This window comes from Hevea brasiliensis, chromosome 3 (assembly GCF_030052815.1).
Source record: "Hevea brasiliensis isolate MT/VB/25A 57/8 chromosome 3, ASM3005281v1, whole genome shotgun sequence".
NCBI classification, from domain to species: domain Eukaryota; kingdom Viridiplantae; phylum Streptophyta; class Magnoliopsida; order Malpighiales; family Euphorbiaceae; genus Hevea; species Hevea brasiliensis.
Genome location: NC_079495.1, coordinates 90,353,633 through 90,375,229, shown reverse-complemented (window position 1 = coordinate 90,375,229; position 21,597 = coordinate 90,353,633). Strand labels below are relative to the sequence as shown.

General features: G+C 33.0%; 1 protein-coding gene and 1 non-coding gene across 2 annotated transcripts; one reads left to right on the top strand and one right to left on the bottom strand.

The window, feature by feature from the left end:
* Positions 1–3,462: 3,462 nt before the first annotated feature.
* On the bottom strand, positions 3,463–3,569 carry LOC131179033 (small nucleolar RNA R71). The gene has a single exon (XR_009148040.1). It is a non-coding gene; the product is annotated as a small nucleolar RNA R71 (small nucleolar RNA).
* An 88-nt stretch (positions 3,570–3,657) lies between these two features.
* LOC131178397 (uncharacterized) lies at positions 3,658–8,956 on the top strand. The gene is made up of 3 exons (XM_058143356.1): positions 3,658–3,962; positions 7,939–8,632; positions 8,813–8,956. The coding sequence occupies exons 1-3, from the start codon at positions 3,658–3,660 to the stop codon at positions 8,954–8,956; spliced, it is 1,143 nt and encodes a 380-aa protein (XP_057999339.1).
* The last annotated feature ends 12,641 nt before the right edge of the window (positions 8,957–21,597 follow it).

The following is a 21,597-nucleotide window of genomic DNA, read 5'->3' as shown; positions in this document are numbered from 1 at the left end:
GGCATCTAACTTCTAAATAGCAATCTATTCTTTTTATTTTTTTGAAAATAGCAATCTGTTCTTAAAAATTAAAAATAAAGATAGCAATAAATCTTTCTTGGTTTAGACTATAAGAAAAACACAATTTAGACAAATAAATAAATAAAAACTGTCACCTGCCACATCAAAATCTGTAACAACAAATACAAATTTTAAGACTTTAAACTGATATTTGGATTCATTTTATTATCTTAAAAAAATGCATTGATTATGAATTTTTTTATTTTATTTTTTATTAATAAAATTTAAAAATTTTCAAATTAATTTTAAGATTTGATTATAATTTTTTTAAAATTGAAATATACAATTTAAAATTAAAATATCTAGATAAATGTTTAACCTTAGCTAACCTATCAATCGTCCATATTGGCCGTGGAATAACAATATTGTCCGTTTGTGTTTCCTAAAAGCCTATGACAACCACAAAGTTTACGCCAGAGATAAGGATCAATCGCCTCAAACCATGTTGTCAATCCGACTGAATTGATTGATATTGGACTGCTTAGCTAACAAATCATTTCAGTAAAACCTTTTCTTTTTTTTTTTAATTTATTTTTTAAAAATTTTACTTAGTTATGTTTTATTAAATTATGTACTTTAAAAGTGTAAATTGATCGATAGAATAATTTATTATATACATTCTCATAATTTCATTTGTAATTCTTATTTTTTTAAAAATTAATATTCTTTTATATGTGTTGAGATTACATATCTCATATAGAGAAAATAGAAAAATTAGATAGTGAATACAAGTGAATATGTTACAATATTGATTTGATTAGTCAAAACTCAACCACTTATGTAAGTCCAAATTAAAAATAAATTAATCACTCTCTTTAAATTTAATAACAGCTTAAATTAAAAAAAAATTAATATAAAAAAATTAAATAAGAAATATAACTTTAGGTGTATTTGAATATTAAATAATAATTATAAATATAAAATATAATCATGCATTATTATGATGATGTCTTCAATTATAATTTTTATATATATTCATATAATAAAGTGAGAATTAAATTAGAAAATAATTATTAAAACAATCCACAAATTATAAATTATAAAAAAAAAATTATACCAAAGTAATAACAAACTCATATATAAATAATTGATAAACTCATTTTATATAGATATTTTAGGGTAGTTTTGCATCCATTTTGTCCTTTTTAGTTTAGTAAATTTATACTTTTAATGCTTATTTTAGTTAATTTGTTAATTTTAGTTTCATTATATTTGATTTTTGAGATTTTAATGTTTTTGATAGGTTTTAATAAGGTTTAAAGGCAAAAATGTCCATATAGAAGAAATTCAAAGTGATTTGGAAGTTTAAAGTAGTGTGAAAAATGAAGAAAATTCACTTAAAGAAGAAGACCAGCCGAGACTTTCAAGGGCCTCAACATGCCTCGTGTTGAGGGTCGTGTGAAGATAATAAGAGTTAGCCAGTAGGAATCCACATGAGGCATGTAAATTCACACTAGGTCGTGTAAACAGAGATTTCGAAACAAAACACGCCGAAAGTTTTAGGGACTTTCACATGCCCCATGTAGCTGGTTGTGCAGAATCTAAAGGCTCCTCCTCCGAATCAACATGAGGCATGTTGAAAATAACTTGAATCAACATGAGGCATGTGGGATGGCGCTGGCAGATTTGCTGACATGGAAAAATTTTCTCTTTTTACACCTTTTACACCTTTTGTCTTTATCCCTTTAGAGACTATTTTTAGGGCAAACCTTGAGGGGATATATAAGCATTATATTCTCATTTTTACCATAAGGAGAAAGAGAGAAAAAAAAAAAAAAGAGAAAGGAAAGAGGGAATCACGATATATCTAGGAGGAAAAACACCTGCACAGTGACATTTTCCAGCTTCCATTTTTCAGAGATTTGGATCCTCTTCTTCTGGGTTCTTTTATTTTTAGTTTTATTTTCATATTTTTTTGTTCTATTTCATATTTTCTACTCTTAAATACAAGCATGAGTGAGTAGATACTTAAGATTTCAGAGTTAGGTGTAATGATTTAAGTTTTATCTGTGGATTTGGATTGGTTTTAGCCAAATTTTAATATATATAAGTTTTGATTCTTATCTTTTGTGCTTATTTACATATCCATTGTTGGTACCTTTTGGGTTTTGTTCTTAATCTTAGATTGAAGGACCAAGAGGTGAAAATCTATGATAGATAATCAAGATAATGAACTTAATCACCTCGTGTTAGAAATAAACTAGTGGGTTAAGAAGAATTTCAAGTTGATTAAAATGCTTAAAGGGTTTTGGGTAATTAAACATCGCATGAAAATGGGGTTTAGTTTCTTTTAAAACACTCTTTAGTTTGCTTGAAAAAGAAATTAAAGGAAATCAGAATCAACTTCCTTCAAAATTGTATTTCCCTTAATTTTGGCTTTGCCTATCCAAATCCCAATGAAATTTACTTCATGAACCTCAACTCTGGAATCAATTTTTACCATTAATTAATTAAATCTTTAATTACTTATTGAAATTTTAGTAAATTAGTATAGTGCTTAGAATTTTAATTGCTTAATTCATTATAATTTCCTTACTTTCCCAATTTATTTTACTGCATCTCTTACTTTACTTTTGGAACACATTATCGATAGCCTAAATAATCGTGACCTTTATAGTTTGGCACTCAAACAACAAATCTCTGTGGGACAATATCTTTTCTTTACTACTTGAATGACCCGTATACTTGCAGAGTACGCAAATAAGTTTTTGGCTCCGTTGACGGGGATTTGTTTGATATTAGACGATTGATTGTTTGGTTAATTTGGGCATTTTATTTTTTATTTTAATTTCTTTTCTTTATCATTATACTTTGAGATTTTCCTGTTTTGATTTTTCAAGTACATATCTTTTATATATCTTTTATATGAGAATAACAAAAAGTGCAGAAATTGATTTAATTTTTGATCCTGAGATTGAAAAGACAGCTAAAGCTTTAAGAGCAGAGTCAAAAAGAAGAAAAGCTGAACTCAGAATTCAAAGACAGCAAGAGCAACATCAAGAGCAACAAGTGATAGAAGCTATGGAAAACAACAACAATTGATCAATTAAGGATCATGCTTTTCCTAGTTTTGGAGATTTTAGACCGAGTATTACAAGGCCTAGAGTGGAAGCAAACAACTTTGAGTTGAAGCCCTCACTTTGTCAAATGGTTCAACAATCACAATTTGTGGGAGGTCCTACTGAGAGTCCACATGTGCACCTTGCACATTTTCTTGAGATTAGTGACATGCTAAAGATAAATGGAATGTCAAATGATGCCATCCGACTGAGATTATTTCCTTTTTCTTTGAAGGATTGTGCTAGGGAGTGGTTGCAGTCATTACCTCTGGGCTCAATAACTACTTGGGATGAGCTGTCACAAGCTTTATTGGCTCAATACTTTCCTCCTTGCAAGACTGCAAAATTGAGAAATGAATTAACTTCTTTCAGACCAAGGGATGATGAGAGTCTCTATAAAGCTTGGGAGAGATATAAGGATCATCAAAGGAGATGTCCACATCATGGAATCCCTAAATGGATGCTAGTTCAACATTTCTACAATGGTGTTTCTCTAGCAATTAGAAGTATAATTGATGCATCTTCAAGAGGTGATCTTATGGAGAAGTCAAAAGATGAAGTTTATTCAGCATTGGATAAAATTGCTTACAACAATTATCAATGGAGCTGTGAAAGAAATGAAATAAAGAAAGCACCAGCTGGTGTATATGAATTAGATGCCATGAGTATGTTCAATGCCAAATTTGATGCTTTGACAAGAAAAATGGATAAGTTAAGCATGAAGGTTGACTCATTAATTGGAGGATCTAGTCATACAGAAGATGTTGGTGTAGGAAATATGCATTGTATCAATGATTTTCCTTCCTATGGGCAAGAGTTTGGAAATGAGCATGTAACACCCCCGTTTGCATAGCCTGGTAGATTTCACTGTTCCGGTGACCGGTGTCGGTTCGGACAATTAAGGGGATTAGAACCACACTTAAGACAACTTGAGAAGCCATAAACACAAATAATTAGTAATGTTTAATTAGTTAACTATAAATAAGAAAAACAGAATAGAAGAAGTTAAACGAGCCGAGAGTCACAGCGATGATTGACCTCCTCGGGAACGATTGCGAAGTCATTTTAAACTCAAATTTCGAACCGCAAAAAGTGACGCTGCGGTCCTTAGGACCCTTATGAACACAGTGGAAAAGAGAAAATCACGAAAAAGAACTGTTAAGCCAGTCAAATAATTAGGTCAGGGAGCCGGAAGAAATATGGAATTATTTGCAAACCGGGATGAACCGGTGAGGGGCAATTTGGTCAATTGACCCCGAGAGCTGACTCCTGACCTAACTGTCAAATAAAAATGGAGAAAAGAAAATTTCAGAATCGAGAATTAAATTAAAGAACTAATAGAAAAAAAATAAATAGAAAAAAAAAAGAAAGAAGTTAGAAAAGTCAAAGGTGATGACATCATAAATGATGTCATAAAAGATTAATTAACTTATTTTATTAATTTGGGAATTTTGGTCTTCAAAAAGGGATAAGATTAAAGGAAACAAAAGAAAAAAAAAATTAGAAAAAGTCTTCTTCTTTCCTTGGTTGCCGCCCCATCCTTCCCCCATAAACCCTCCATGAAAATCCTTCATTTAAGCCTACATCTAAGCTTAAATTCCTTCACCCAAACTACATAACTCCCTTAAATACCTCACTAGACCTTGCAATCTCAACTTAAGCACAAGAAAGGAAGAAGAAAAGGAGAGGAAAATTGAAGATTTAGAATCCAAAGCAAAGGTTAGTGTGCTAACTTTCAATTTTCTACTTCAAATGCATGTTTAGGTATTTAAGTGAGCTTAGAACTTGATTAAATGAAACAAATATGGGGAAGGACCATTGCTGAAATTTCGTCCAGCTTAGAGGGAGTATGATTTTGTATGGCTTGAGGGTTTTGAATGAGTTTAGGAACCTTACTTAGTTGATTGATTAGCATTAAAACCATTAGATGTAGTTAATTGCATGAAATGTATGAGTTAGGGTTTGAATGCTAGGGTTTGTGAACCAAATTTTGGAGAAAGGCTTAAATGATGACTTTGGTTAATTATGAGATGAAAAATGGTCAATAATGACCAAAAGAGATGTGTGGGAATTGTTGGAATGAAAACCAAATTCGTAGGTCAAATGGTTATGCTACCTACTTTGAAGGACCAAAACGGGAATTTTACAAGCCTAATTGATATGCCACCAATTGGAGATGAAAATAGACATAAAATAGCACAATTTTCATTAAGGAACCATGGCCAAAAACTGACTAAAACTTAGTGAACCAATTGACCAAAATGAAATGAGAGCAGGCTGCCACTGCACCAAACTGACCAAATGAACAGTAACTGTTCATTTGGTCATAACTCGAGCTAGGAAGGTCAAATTGACCTGAAATATTACCAGCAATTAGATAAGATATATACCTAAAACTTTCATGAAGAACACCATCCCAAATTATGCCATTAACCCATTCAAATTATTGAGCAAAGTTGAGTTACTGTACCTGCGATTCTGCAGAATTTCATTTGAGCAGTAATGTTTGAAGGGCTATAACTTTCTCTAGGAAACTCGGATTTAGGTGATTCTTGAACCGATGGAAACCTAAGACATATTAGAACATTTCATATGAAGAAAGTTAGACCAAATTATGAACTTAACTTGATCAAATTACTGAACAAAGTTGGACCAAAAATCTGCCAGAACCAAAATCTCAGCATGAGCGATTGCGTGAACAGTAATTGTATTTTGGCTATAACTTGAGCTACAAAACTCCGATTGGGGTGATCCAAAAATGAGAATACACTTAAGACAATAAGGAACATTTTCTATGAAGGAAGTTTTTCCAAATTCCAACAGTAGATTGACCAATGGAACAGTGCAATTTCGGAGCACCAAAATCGAAAATTGGCAATTTTGCCAAAATGACTTAAGCTTTGAGAAAATGACCAAAACCAACAAGTTTAATGGCCAAAATGTGGTATGTGGGTGAAGTTGGAGTTCTCATACCTATTAAGCCTTAAAAAGTCAACAATTTGACTTGAATAGTGTAGTGAATAGTAACCCGAAACACAAAAATTTCAAGAACATCGAAATTAGCACGTTAGAGCTAGGTATAAGTGAAGTTAAATTTATTTTTGGATTTATGTTAAATTATGGTACTGAAACACTATAAAATTGTGTGTTTCAGTGAAAAAGAATACCAAGACAGAACCCGAGGAGTCGAGTTAAGGCCAAAAGGCGACTCATTTGAGGTTTGTGCACAACATCACCATGCTTTAAAATGTGTTGATAAAGTGAATGAAATATGTATTTTACATTTGCTTTGAATTATTGAGAATTTATTTGTGACATTAGTTATGATGTTTTGACTTAAATTGTTGGAAGTTATTGTGTATATTTGAAATGACAATGTTTAACAAATTGTTAAGATAAGTTTTGAAACCACAGTATGATGACCATATATTTGAACACCTCACTAACACGATTAGTGGGGGTAATTAGTTTCGAATTTTGATTCCTTCTCTGGAGAAGTGTTGAGGTGTGCCAGTAGAAGAGGATGTGAATGGATATCCATATATTTGAGCTAGTTAGCCTTGTGATGTGATTTCTCTTTAGCCTCTGGCTATTGAGATTCTATTTGTTTCGAATGGCATGATTTAAATGTGGGTTTTATGAAATGTGTTTTAATACTTTGAAATAAACTTGGTTTGCATTTAAAATCTCATAATGCATGATTTGTACTTAATTCTCATGTTCAGCCAAATTTTTGAATAAATGTAGTTTAAGTTTTGCATAAAGATTATTTTAGTATGATGTGCACCACTGAGTCCTAGTACTCAGCGATAGCTTCTATTGCTGTCGCAGATATAGAGACTAGAAGAGCAGCAGACTGAGCTGCTAAGGATTGAGGATCTTCCTGTTTTGAAGCTATCGAGTATAATTTATACCCTAATTGTAAATATTTCTTTTGATGTATATATTACACATAAATATATGGACATGTAAAAATAGGTCTTGAGCAGTTTTTATAAAATTTGTATAAAATTGTAATATATATAGTGGATTTGAAATTTGAAAGTTGATAAATGTGTTGAGAAATTGATTGAGATTGAGTATGAAATTGAAGCAGTTGTTGAGAAAAATTTTAGAAGTGCTTTTTACAGGTATTTAAAGAACTGTTTTCTCAAAATACAGAGGGAACTCTGTCAAAATTTTTATAAAATTTGCATAAAAATAAAATGGGCCAAAAATATTAACTAGTTTTAATTTTAACTAAATGTTTTAAGTACTTATTAGAAAATGCTCACCACTTACTAAAAGTAAGAAATTTATTTTAAAATCCCTTGTAGGGTGCTTAATGAGTTATCGGTAGGTGATGTTCGGTAGTTCATTAAGTATTCTACGGGATCATGTTATGCCTTACAGAGGGGTAAGGTGTGACAGAGCAAGTTGATTTTGTTGAGAATTACAATCAGAAACCAAATGGTAATCCTTTTTCTGCTACATATAATCCAGCATAGAGGAACCACCCTAACTTTTCTTGGGGACATCGACAAGGGTAGCAACAGAATTATCAACAACCTCCTAATTTTCAGCAACAACAGCAGAATTTTTAGCAAAACAGAGTACCACCTAGATTTCCACCACAAAGGAATCAAAATGCACCTATTCCACAACCATCAGTTCAGTCTTCAGACCAAGATTCAATTTTTAAGTCTATGATGGAGAATTTCTTAGCTGCTCAACAAAAACAAGGAGAAATGATTTAACAATTAACTTCAAGGATAGACCAGCTTGCCAATTATAACAGGATGTTGGAAAACCAAATAGCTCAATAAGCAAGCTCTTCCAGCAAAGCACAAGGAAAACTTCCATGTCAACCAGAGAATCCTAGAGAACATTGCAAGGCAGTGATCCTAAGGAGTGGGAAAATTTGGGGAAATGAAAAGAAAGATGAGGTAGAAGAGGAAAAGAAGAAAGAAGATGAAGACAAAAATGAATCTATTTCAAATCATGATAAAGTTAATGAGGAAGCAAACAAGAAGAATGAAGTTGAAAAAGAAGAAGAGGAAAAGTATGTGCCTCCACCACCATACAAGCCACCATTTCCATATTCTCAGAGGTTTCAGAAAGCAAAGCTAGATAAGCAGTTTGGGAAATTTTTGAAAGTTTTGAAGAAATTATACATCAACATTCCATTTACAGATGCAATTTCTCAAATGCCCTCATATGCTAAGTTCCTGAAAGAAATTTTGTCAAACAAGAGGAGATTAGAAGATTATGAAACTGTGGCATTAACAGAGGAGTGTAGTGCTCTCTTACAGAATAAACTTCCACCAAAATTGAAGGATCCAGAAAGTTTCTCTATTCCTTGTCACATTGGGGACACTAGTATTGAAAAGGCATTGTGTGATCTTGGAGCTAGTGTAAATTTGATGCCACTCTCCATTTGTGAAAAGCTGAAGGTAGGAGATTTGAAGCCCAACACCATTTCTTTGCAACTAGCTGATAGATCCATCAAATATCCAGTGGGAATTTTGGAGAATGTGCCCTTAAAAGTTGGAAAATTTTTCATTCCTATGGATTTTGTGGTTCTTGAAATAGAAGAGGATATTCACATACCTATCATCTTGGGAAGACCATTTTTAGCCACAACAAGGGCTATAATTGATGTAAAGAATGGTAGATTGACATTAAAAGTTGTAAAAGAATTTAATTTGAATCAGACTTTGAAGAAACATCTTGGAGTTGATCCTTGTTTAAGGGTGGTTGTTATTGATGAGATTGTGGAAGCAGAATTTAAGAAAAGATATCCTGAGGACCCTTTAGAGAATTGTTTGGTACATAGTAGTGAAGGAGCGAAAGCATGAAAAACACAAGTTTATACCACTGAATTCAAAAATTTTCACCTAGGGTCACATGCATCATGTAAGATTTATTTTTATCTATTTGATTTCAATGATAAAAAACATATTAAAACTCTTTTAATATGTTTTGAATCTGTATTTGTCATTTAAGATTTTAGAATTAATCAGATTAATTTTAGAACCCCAGATTAAATCAAGAACAAATACACTAACCTCTTGATGCATTGTAGTGTATTTGTACCTTTGGGATGCGTCTTTAGGACACCAGATGTTGTCCCTCTAGCTTATCCACACCAAGAACACCTATGGCAGCCCTTGAACAGCTTCTAAAGCTTTTTCTATTATTTAGAAAATCAAGTTCTACCTTTTAAGAGATTAAAGATGTAAACAGAACACTAGAAACGATTTCTAGTATTTTTAATTCAAGAGATTGTTTGCTAATCTCTTGGAATAGATGAGAGAAGAAGATGAAGAGAAGGGAGTGCTTCTTGGGTGGCGGCACCAAAGATATCAGCTGCTAGTTGTATTGTTTTCTTTTCATAACAATACTTATATAGCTAGGTCACCACTTAAACCCTTGGCACATGTCATCCTCTGATTGGTTCTAGGTTTAATTGACCCAATCACATTGTGCCAAGTGTCAAACCTACATTTAATCTTAATTTTAATCATCTTACATGATTAAAAGACATTTGGCAAGCTTATATATAGTGCCATGTGTCACCATCACATGGTGCCACATGTCACCCTGTGAAATGACCAAAATGCCCCTGTGTCTTAATTTTGAGTTCTCAACCCAAAATAATTATTTCTCTTCTTCTAATCAATTTATATCAAATATAAATTAATTAATTAATCTCTATTAATTAATTTCTCATTAATTAAATTCATATTTAAACACTTTAAATATAAATTTAACTTATACTATACATTCAATAATCTAGATTTGGTTTCAAGCCATGTTAGAGACTTTGCAATCTAATTGCAAACCAAACCTATTTAATTAATCAATTAAACTCTTTAATTAATTAATTAAATCATATTTAATTTAGTGATTACTTTTGTATGTGTGTAACTTACTGGGCTCATCACTAATTGGCAATGAGACATGATATCAACTCTTAATATCATCAGAACTCTTTCTTACTATAAATGATTTCTCTAAATCATTTTATGTACCTCATAGACCATGGTTAATACCTGGCATAGCATGCCATGGCCACCCAATCAGTAATAAGGTTTGCCTTAAATGAACCTATAATCATATGTTACCATGCACTAGAATCTCTCTGTTACCAAATCCCAATTCAAGCTGGAGTCATGGTTTATGTCAAACCCCATTTGCTATGAATATTATGTTCTCTTTTAATTCCAGTTCTTAATTAACAAATTTTTCTCATCAGAAACTCTTTTCTGATTAAATCTATCTGTCCTGGCCAGGATTTTGAAACACCAAGAACAATTAAATGAACATAGAATTTTATCCCTATTTACTTAGAGGAACAGATTCCATCTTTCTGGATAAGTCATGTCCTTATTGTGAAGTATCCTCGATTGTGAACCTATTTATGATACTTTGTGCTAGAGATACTGTCACTCATATTCTTAACAACTTAAGAATAGAATTTCTAACAAAATATCAATGGACTTTTTCTATTACACAAATATATTATGTAAAAGGAAAAGTGGAAATGACTTTTATTAATAAAAGATGTACAAGATACATACTAAATGATATGCTCTAGGGCATACTACTAACAAGTAGAACAGCAAAGGATGAAAATCCTGAAGTTGCAGCTTTTGCTCAAATTTTGGAAGCTACTTAAGCAGTTGTAGGAGATCAAGTTTTGCAAGTTGAAGAATTGAAATGTGAAGTTGCACACTCATCTTTGCTAGATGAGAAGGATGCACCATAGGTAGACCTCAAACCACTTCCATCTACATTAAGGTATGCTTTTTTTGGACCTAATTTAACTTATCCTATCATTATTAATGCAAGTTTGAGTGATGTACAAGTTGAAAAATTGCTGAGAGAGTTAAGAGCACATAGGAAAGTCATTAGTTACACCATTGATGACATAAAGGGTATAAACCCTACCTTGTGTATGCATAGGATTCTTTTAGAGGATAATTTTAAAGCCACCATAGAACATCAAAGAAGGTTAAATCCTAATATGAAAGAGGTGGTGAAGAATGAAGTCTTGAAACTGCTTGAAGCTGTGATCATTTATCCTATTTCTGATAGTAGTTGGGTAAGCCCGGTTCATGTAGTTCCTAAGAAAGGAGGTGTGACCGTTGTGAAAAATAAAAATAATGAGTTGATACCTACTAGAATTGTCACAGGGTGGAGGATGTGTATAGATTACAGGAAGCTTAATAGTGCCACTAGGAAAGACCATTTTCCCTTGCCTTTTATTGAACAAATGTTAGAGAGGTTAGCAAAACATTCATATTTTTATTATTTGGATGGGTATTCTGGTTTTTTCCAAATCCCAATACATCCTAGTGATTAAGAGAAAACCACATTCACATGTCCATATGGCACATTTGCATATAGAAGGATGCATTTTGGCTTATATAATGCACCAGCTACTTTTCAGTGGTGTATGATGGCCATTTTCTCTGATTTTATTGAGGAAATTATGAAAGTTTTTATGGATGATTTTTCTGTATATGATTTTTCTTTCGATAATTGTCTATCTAACCTCTCTAAAGTGCTTAAAAGATGCAAAGAAACAGATTTGGTGCTAAATTGGGAGAAATGTCATTTTATGGTGCAAGAAGACATTGTTCTTGGACATTTGGTATCACATAGAGGAATTGAAGTGGACAAGGCCAATGTAGAAGTGATTGAGAAGATGCCTCCACCAACTTTAGTGAAAGGAATTAGAAGTTTTCTTTGGCATGCTGGGTTCTATCGGCGATTTATAAAGGATTTTTCAAAAATTGCTAAACCTCTTACTAATTTGTTAAATCATGATGTTCCTTTTAATTTTGACCACGCTTGTTTTGATTCTTTTAATAGGTTGAAGGAAGCTCTAACAACAGCCCCTATTATGCAACCTCCAGATTGGTCATCGCCATTTGAGATTATGTGTGATGCTAGTGACTTTACGGTGGGAGCTGTATTTGATCAGAAAAAGAGAAGATGTCTTATGCAATCTATTATGCCAGCAAAACTCTAGATGATTCTCAAGTAAATTATGCCACCATTGAGAAAGAATTTTAAGCTGTGGTATTTACTGTAGAAAAGTTTAGATCATACTTGGTTGGATCGAAAGTGATTGTCTATACAGACCATGCCAACATAAGATATTTGATGAATAAAAAAGAAGCACAAATGTAATGGCCCAGCCCACTAGTGATATTGTCCGCTTTGGCCCATGGGCCTCACGGATTTGTCCCTTGGGAGGTTTCATTCCCAAAAGCGCGCTGACCAGGTGAGGAAGACTCCCACATATATGGCCCAAATCTTTTCTTCCCGTTTCCGATGTGGGACACGAAGTTTCCACCCGGTCGTAGGCTGGTTGAACAAGCATGTCCCAACCCCATCCACGGGTCATGACAAGCCCACGGCTTTACAGTGCGTCCTCGCACCACACACCGTACTAGAGGGAGTCCAGCTCTGATACCACAAATGTAATGGCCTGACCCACTAGTGATATTGTCCGCTCTGGGCCGAAGCCCTCACGGTTTTAAAACGCGTCACTTGGGGTTACGAACCACCAACTTATAAACCCAGCATCTCTCCCGTGTTTTGCCGATGTGGGATTTGCCTAGGGTGTTACAGGTTCTATTGCTACAGGAGTTTGACTTACAAATTAAAGATAAAAAGGGAGTTGAAAATGTTGTGGCGGACCATCTATTAAGGATTAAGTATGAAAGTAAGGATGGAAATGAAGAGGAATTGCCAATTGGTGAGTTTTTCTCAAATGAGCAATTGCTAGTTGTTGTTACTGTATTACCATGGTTTGCAGATTTTGTTAATTACCTGTCATGTGGAGTTCTCCCACCAGATTTGAGCTATCAATAGAAAAAGAAATTTTTGCATGATGTGAAATTTTATACATGGGAGGATCCATTGTTATTCAAGAGATGTAATGATGGCCTAGTTAGAAGGTCCGTGCCTGAAAAGGAAATAGAAAACATTCTAGAGCACTGTCATTCTTCTGACTATGGAGGTCATTTTAGTGTGGATAAAACAGTGGCTAAAATACTTCAAGCTAAATTTTATTGGCCACACATGTTTAAAATTGTGAGAGAATTAATTTTGAGATGTGATAGATGTCAAAGAGTGGGGAATATTTCAAGGAAAAATGAAATGCCACAACAAGGAATTTTGGAGATTGAGTTATTTGATATTTGGGGCATAGATTTCATGGGATCATTCCCATCATCTTTTGGGAATAAGTACATTTTGATAGGTGTGGATTATGTGTCTAAATGGGTTGAGGCCATTGCTTCCCCTACAAATGATGCAAGGGTAATAGTGAAATTTTTGAAAAAGTTTATTTTCACTAGATTTAGAGCTCTAAGAGCTATAATCATTGATGGTGGATCTCATTTCTACAATATACAGTTTGAAAATCTTTTGAAGAAATATGGGGTTAATCATAAGGTAGCTACACCTTATCATCCTCAGACTAGTGGGCAAGTTGAAGTACCTAATAGAGAATAGAAGAGAATTCTGGAAAAAATTATTAATCATTCAAGGAAGGATTGGTCATTGAGACTAGATGATGCATTATGGGCGCACAGGACAGCTTACAAGACACTCATTGGAACTACACCTTTTAAGCTAGTCTATGGAAAATCATGTCATTTGCCAGTTGAGTTGGAACACAAAGCATATTGGGCAATCCGGACTTTGAATTTTGACTTAAACAGTGCTAGAGAGAAAAGGTTACTTCAATTAAATGAACTTGAAGAGGTAAGGTTCGATGCATATGAGAATGCTAAGATTTTGAAGGAAAGGACTAGATTTTTGCATTATAAGTATATTAAAAGAAAATAGTTTAAAGAGGGTGACCTGGTTTTATTGTATAATTCAAGATTTAGACTCTTTTCTGAAAAGTTGAAATCAAGATGGTTTGGTCCTTTCAAGATTGTCAAAGTTTATCCACATGGAGCTGTGGATATTTGGAGTGAAAATTCTGGTTTTTTTAAAGTTAATGGTCAAAGGCTTAAGATTTATATCACAGGCCAGCCCATTGAGAAGGGAACAAGTTGTTTCCTTGATGATCCACTAATTCACTAAATTAAGGAGGGTCAAGCTAATGACCTAAAATTAGTACTCTTTGGGAGGAACCCCAAAAATTTTTCCTTATACTTAATTTTTCTTTTATTTTGTTTCATCTTATATCCCATTGAACTCAAATTTGACATTAAAATTTCTTTTTGCAGGTTGGTGGAGATTTTCAAGCAAATGTGTATGCTGAATTGAAAGAATTAATGCCTGGGAAGTTGCTGAACCTTATATTTGTCTTCCATGATGGATATTGTTTTTAACAAAGTCAAATCTGAACTAATTTGAGCTTTATGTCTGATTGCAGCAACATGGTGGAGTGAAAGGCCATTTTAGTTGCAGCATTTTGAGGAAATTGGTGAGAAATATAAGAACTTTCATGGTAATCAATAGCAACATGCTTTTGATTTTACTTTTTGGGTAATTAATTTTGATGTAGTGCACTGAGATTGATATATTTGCCATTGTATATTTTGTGAAATTTCATGATACAATTCTATAGAAATTTAATCATATGAACAGTGTCTGCAGCAAAATTTTATTCCTTGTTCATGAATTTTTAATGAAGAGTTTGGGGTTGAATTTGGGTATCATTCCTTGTGGTGTGATTGTTAATGTGAATATTACTTGAATAATGTTTTAGTTTTTGTTTGGTGGATTGATAGATTTTAATTGTTCTTAGTGATTAATTAGGTTTCAATTGAATTTTGAGTGAAATTTCTGTGCAAATTATGTTTTGGGTTTGGTTTTAGTGTATTTAGGATCACATTTCTCGGTTTTATATCAGGCATTTAGCACTAGGTTCAACATGATGTATGCTGGGGGTAGTGTCACCACTAAAACCTGTTCTTGGTACATTAAATTACTAAAAATGTAAAACCTGCAGAGAGTTTCAAGGGGTCTCACATGCCTCATGTAGCACTTCATATACAATAACACGGGGCATGTCATTTTCCCTTTTATTCCAACATGCCTCATGTTATTTTACACTAAATCACACAGGGCATGTCACCCCTCACTATTCTCAACATGCCTCATGTTAGACACTAGGTATATCACCACTTAAACCTTTACCCGAGCCATTTTATCCTATTTCATCTCATCAGCCGCATGACCTAAGCTTTAATTGTTCCTTCCATGGTGTGCACCAAATAACTTTCAACCCACATACCCAAGCTGTGAGCCATAAAAATGGCTACTAATAGTAATTCTTCAACCCCAACACCAAACCTTACACCACCGAAATGCTCAACCCGAAACACCCATTTCATCCACAAATCCCCAAATTCCTGATACGAACCCTAGTTCTCCACCTCCCTAACCCTCTCATTCCACCCCTAATCCCAACAATGCCACCCAAGAACCCACACCTCCCTCCCAAAAACACACCAAATTCGCCCCTTTAGCTACATATGGGACACGAAAAAGAAAGAAATTAGTTCTCCACTCCTCTGCTTCACCGAAACAGCCTAGAGTTGTTTCCCCAGGACCCGTTAGTGCCAGAACCCACTCAGCTGCCTAAAATCCTATCTCACCGTAGGTTTTTTCTGCTCCAATTAGGGTCTAATCGCCCCTACATCATTCACCAATAGTGTCTCAAACTGCTCCAGTTATCCCTCAATCTGGAAATCAGGTAAACTTATCTTACCCATGGACTTTTAGGGACTTTGAAATGAGGAAAAATTATGAGGCCCTTGCTAAAAAGAAAATTTTAGCCATCAAGTATATTGATGAACACAGTCTTAGGGAGATAGGGCTTTATGAATCTGTTAGTGAATATTTGAAAAATATAAGTTGGAGTGATTTTGCTAGGATTCAAGAACCTGCTTCTAAGGAATTGATAATTGAGTTTTTAAGCTCATTGCAATTGGACTTCCAGCCTATGCAAAGTAACCATAGGGACACCATTTCCTTGTAGGTGTTTAGGTCAGGATAGAGAACTTGACACTGTTCAAGTAAATGCCTTATTTGGTTTTTGTAATGATGGAGCAAAAGTGATAGAGTGGAAAAGGACTATTTATGACCCCCCTACATTTTGGAAGTCCATTGCACCATATGGGAAATACTACAACCCTAGTTCTGCTAAGGCCTCAGCCATCCAAGACCCTGCTTTGAGATACTTGCAAAGATTCATGTCTTACATTATACTAGGTAGAGGGCACAGTAATGGGGTTGTAGGAAAGAATGATTTATTCTTTTTATGGTGCATGAAAGAGAAGAAAAAAAAAAATAAATGGTGCTTATTTTCTTTGCTCTCATATGGAACATATAGTCTCTAAGCATTCAGCTAGCAATATAGTTATTAGAGGGATGGTGATTGTAATTGCCGAATCATTTAGTTTTAACCCTAACCAGCTATGGTGTCTATGGTTGGCCAGTCTTTTCTAGATAGAATTATTATGACTCAGATGAAAATTTGTGTAAAAAGGGGTGATGTTTATGTGTTGGTAAATGGGGGACATAAGGGTGTAGAGCAGCAGCAATCACAGGGTATAGAACAACATACTGATGCTAGTCCTTCTAGCTCACACCCTCCTACTACTGGACAATTAGACTTACTAGTTTTTCTTAAAGATTTGGAAGCAAAAATTGACAGAATGAGTGTAGCACAGTAGCCTATTTCTGATGTTAATTCTGATATTGTGGTTGTTTTAAAAGCTTTAGAAGCTAAGGTTGATACTCTTGGTCAGAAGCAAGCCAAGCTTGAAAACAAGATTAAAAAGAAGTTTTCTTCATTTAGGAAAAAGCAGAAAATTCATGACAAAGAAATGATTGACATTTACAACAAGCTGGTAGCCTCTTTTAACCAGCTGTACAAATGAGGCCAAGATATTTTTAAAAAGATGAAGGCTATGGTAGAAAACCTGGATATTGCTTCTAAGAAATCCAATGAGTAAGCACCTGCAGCAGCAAATGAGCCAGTGCCATCCACCAATGAAAAAACCAACTAGCTATCTAGTTTTAGAATTTTGTTTCTGTTAATTTCAGTTAGTTTCTGAAACTTTAGCTTTTAATTGTGCACATTGGTCAGTTTGCTTTATTTTTCAATTGTTAATTTCCTGGTCATTGGAACTTTTATATGTTTTATCTATTTTTAAATGATTTAATTTTTGTTTTTAATTCTGTTTGTTTCATGAATCTTACATTGGCTTGTTCATTGTTGCTGGCTACCTTGGTTTCTTTTGTTGTGATACTTGCACTATCTTTGTCATCCAGATTTCTATTGAATTTATCATTTTCTTTAATTTCAATCTCTATTGGCTATTGTAATAGCATTACTGATATTACTTTTTAATAGTCATATAACTGAATTATTGACAATGCAGGAGCTGTTCTTCTCTTAGCCCTGACAATTTAGCATCTAAGGTAACTTATAGACATTCATCTGCAACACGCTGACACTGCTTTCCTTTGCCATGCCTCATACTAAGGGTTATGCTCTCCTGTGAGCTATTTGCATTGCCTCAAATTTTCAAAATTTTTGAAAACCCACCGAAATTTTCATGGAGCATGACATGCCCCATGTTGATACCCCATATCAGTTCCTTAACAGTTGGCACAGGGCGTGCTAATTTACCTTTACTTCAACACGCCTCATGCTTTTTGATTAACATGCCTCATGCTCCCAATACTTATAAATCACATGCCTCATGTACATATTCTGATCATTCACCACTAGGCATGAACGTTCTGCATGGTAACTCTTTTTCACTATTTCTTAGTTTATATCTCTCCAAGCTATCATTTATTGATTTCATTGACATTTATGCCACTTTGATTAAGCCAATGAGGACATTGTCTAATTTGAGTTTTGGGGAGGGCAAAATTTTTACAAAATTTTTAATCCTTTTTATTTACATTACTTAAATTGCATTTAATTGCATTTCATTTATACTTAGTTACTTAGTTCACATACACCATACACCTACACCATGTAAATATATACACTTGTATATAAATATCATATAGATAATGTATAGTTTTTATTTCATTTTTTTTTATTTTTAATTAATTTTTGCATTCATTTTAGGAATCATGCATACATAAAAAAAATATAAATAAATAAATTTTTACCTAATTCTTAGAAGATTAAGAATCATTTTCAAAAGCAATTGAGCTTACCTCTAGATGGGTTTGATGGATTGAAAGTTCCAAATTGGTATAAGGCTATAAGATTCATATCTAGGTTTATATCTTCTTAGCCAAGGGCCACCCAATTAATTACATTGAGTTTTGAGTGCTTAGAGAAAACGCTAGAGTAAAAAATAACTAATTGTGTCTTACCAATCCTATAACAAGCGTTCTAGACCTTTCGAGGTGAAATCTTAGCATTCACTTGAAAAGAGAGATGATTAAGGCATTTTTTGAATTTTAAACCCACATTTTTAGCCTTAACCAACCTTACTTTAAAATTTTCCCTTTGAAACCAAATTGAGCCTTCATTTATACCACTTATTTCCTTGGCACCCATAATTTACCTAGCCATAAACCTAAACACTTACCTACCCTTTGTGAGAATAATTTGTTTAAGTGATAGATATGCAATATATATATATATATATATATATATATTTACCATCCAAGTATACAAAGAAATGAGTTTGGGGGTGGATTAAATAGGGACAATTGAAATGAAAAATTCAATGTTATTTATGTAGTCTCTAAAAGAGTTGCAAAAATTATATGCTAGCATTGGTGATTTATTGTAAAGTTCTTCCTCCCATTTGATTCTTAAAATAAAAAAAAATGATAAAAATAAAAATAACAATAATAAAAGAAAAGTGTATCTTGATCTTTTTAACAATTTAATTATTCTCATATTTTGCTTCCCTTTAGCCTTTCTTTATTAGCCACATTATTACCCCTTAGCTCCATTACAACTATTAAAAGTCATTTTGATCTATTGATTGCATTTTGCCACATTAGTGGAGATTGGAATAGTTAGTTTGCCTATGGGATTGGCATATTATTCATCCATTTAAACTATTTCCATAATCATTTGAGACGCATTAGTTTATGGATTGTTTTAGAGTCTATTTTAGCATGATTTCTCTATGTAATTGATTGGTTTGGGTTTGAAGGAATGAATAATTGATCCAAGGCTAAGCAGTGATAACTTTGGTGAGAATTGAATTCCTTATATCTTGAAGGTGGGTATATGGTTTGTTGATGGCTAGAGGTAAGTTTGAAAGCTTGAATGAGTAATTTTCATGAATTTAAGAAAAAGGGACCTCAATTGCATATAATTGTTTTTAATTTGCTTGAGGACAAGCAAAGATTTGAGTTTGGGGGAATTTGATAAATCTATTTTGTATAGATATTTTAGGGTAGTTTTGCATCCATTTTGCCCTTTTGAGTTTAGTAATTTTATGCTTTTAATGCTTATTTTAGTTAATTTATTAATTTTAGTTTCATTATATTTGATTTTTGGGATTTTAATGTTTTTGATAGGTTTTAATAAGGTTTAAAGGCAAAAAGGTCCATATAAAAGAAATTCAAAGTGATTTGGAAGCTTAAAGTAGTGTGAAAAATGAAGAAAATTTGCTTAAAGAAGAAGACTAGCCGAGACTTTCAAGGGCCTCAACATGCCCCGTGTTGAGGGTCATGTGAAGATAAGAGTTAGCCAACAGGGATTCACATAAGGCATGTAAATACACACTGGGTCGTGTAAACAGAGATTTCAGAACAAAACACGCCAAAAGTTTCAGGGACTTCCACATGCCCCGTGTAGCTGGTTGTGTAGAATCTAAAGGCTCCTCCTTCGAATCAAAATGAGGCATGTTGAAAATAACTTGAATCAACATGAGGCATGTGGGATGGTACTGGCGGATTTGTTGACATGGAAAATTTTTTTCTTTTCATACATTTTACACATTTTGTCTTTATCCCTTTAGAGACTATTTTTAGGGCAAAACTTGAGGGGATATATAAGCATCATATTCTCATTTTTATCATAAGGAGAAAGAGAGAGAGAAAAAAAAAAGAATGGAAAGAGGGAATCACACCATTTTTAGGAGGAAAAATGCCTGCAGAGTGACGTTTTCCAGCTTCCATTTTTCAGATATTTGGATCTTCTTCTTCTGGGTTCTTTTATTTTTAGTTTTACTTTTATGTTTTCTTGTTCTATTTCATATTTTCTACTTGTAAATACAAGCATGAGTGAATAGATACTTAAGATTTCAGAGTTGAGTGTAATGATTTAACTTTTATTTGTGGATTTGGACTGGTTTTAGCTAGATTTTAAAATAGATCAGTTTTGATTCTTATCTTGTGTGCTTATTTACATACCCATTGTTGGTTCCCTTTGGGTTTTATTCTTAATCTTAGATTGAAAGACCGAGAGGTGAAAATCTATGATAGATAATCAAGATAATGAACTTAATCACTTAGTGTTAGAAATAAACTAGTGGGTTAAAAGGAATTTCAAGTTGATTAAAATGTTTAAAGGGTTTTGGGTAATTAAACATCGCATGAGAATGGGTTCAGTTTCCTTTAAAATACTCTTTAGTTTGCTTGAAAGAGAAATTAAAGGAAATCAGAATCAACTTCCTTCAAAATTATATTTCCCTTAATTTTGGCTTTGCCTATCCAAATTCCAATGAAATTTACTTCATGAACCTCAACTCTGGAATCAATTTTTACCATTAATTAATTAAATCTTTAATTACTTGCTGAAATTTTAATAAATTAGTATATTGCTTAGAATTTTAATTGCTTAGTTCATTATAATTTCCCTATTTTCTTAATTTATTTTGCTGCATCTCTTACTTTACTTTTGGAACACATTATCAATAGCCCAAATAATCGTGACTTTTATAATTTGGTACTCAAACAACAAATCTCTGTGGGACGATATCTTTTCTTTACTACTTGAATGACTCGTATACTTACGGAGTACGCAAACAATAATAACATAATATTAATTATAACTAGTATTTTTCCTAATATCCAATAAACTTTATTCAAGATGAATGCATTTTTAGATAGAAAATTAAATTAATTATAATATTAACAAAAATTGTAATTTTAATTTTAATGAAATTACTTAATAAATATTTTAAAATAATATTATTGTAAAAGAAAATGTATATATGTGAATTTTCAACAACGGATTAAAATTTCAACTACTAATAACATTGATTAATGATGAATTCATTATTAATATATATATATATATATATATATATATATATATATATATATATATTATTTTTACGATTTACTTTGAGTACAGTAAATCAAGACACATGAAACGAAATTGTCTAAAGCTACAAAAGAGAAGCAAGAAGGACAAGGAAAAGAAAATTATAGCTACAACTTGGAATGATAGTGGTGACACTTCAAGTGATAATTCAAGTTGCAAATGTTTGCTTTATGGCTCTTAAATAGGATACCCGAA

Coding starts and splice junctions, on each gene's coding strand:
- LOC131178397 (XM_058143356.1), top strand. CDS start 3,658: ATGGAGAAGTCAAAAGATGAAGTTTATTCAGCATTGGATAAAATTGCT. Junction 3,963..7,938: donor AATGAGCATGTAACACCCCC/GTTTGCATAGCC, acceptor AAGCTCTTCCAG/CAAAGCACAAGGAAAACTTC. Junction 8,633..8,812: donor CAGTGGGAATTTTGGAGAAT/GTGCCCTTAAAA, acceptor AATTTGAATCAG/ACTTTGAAGAAACATCTTGG.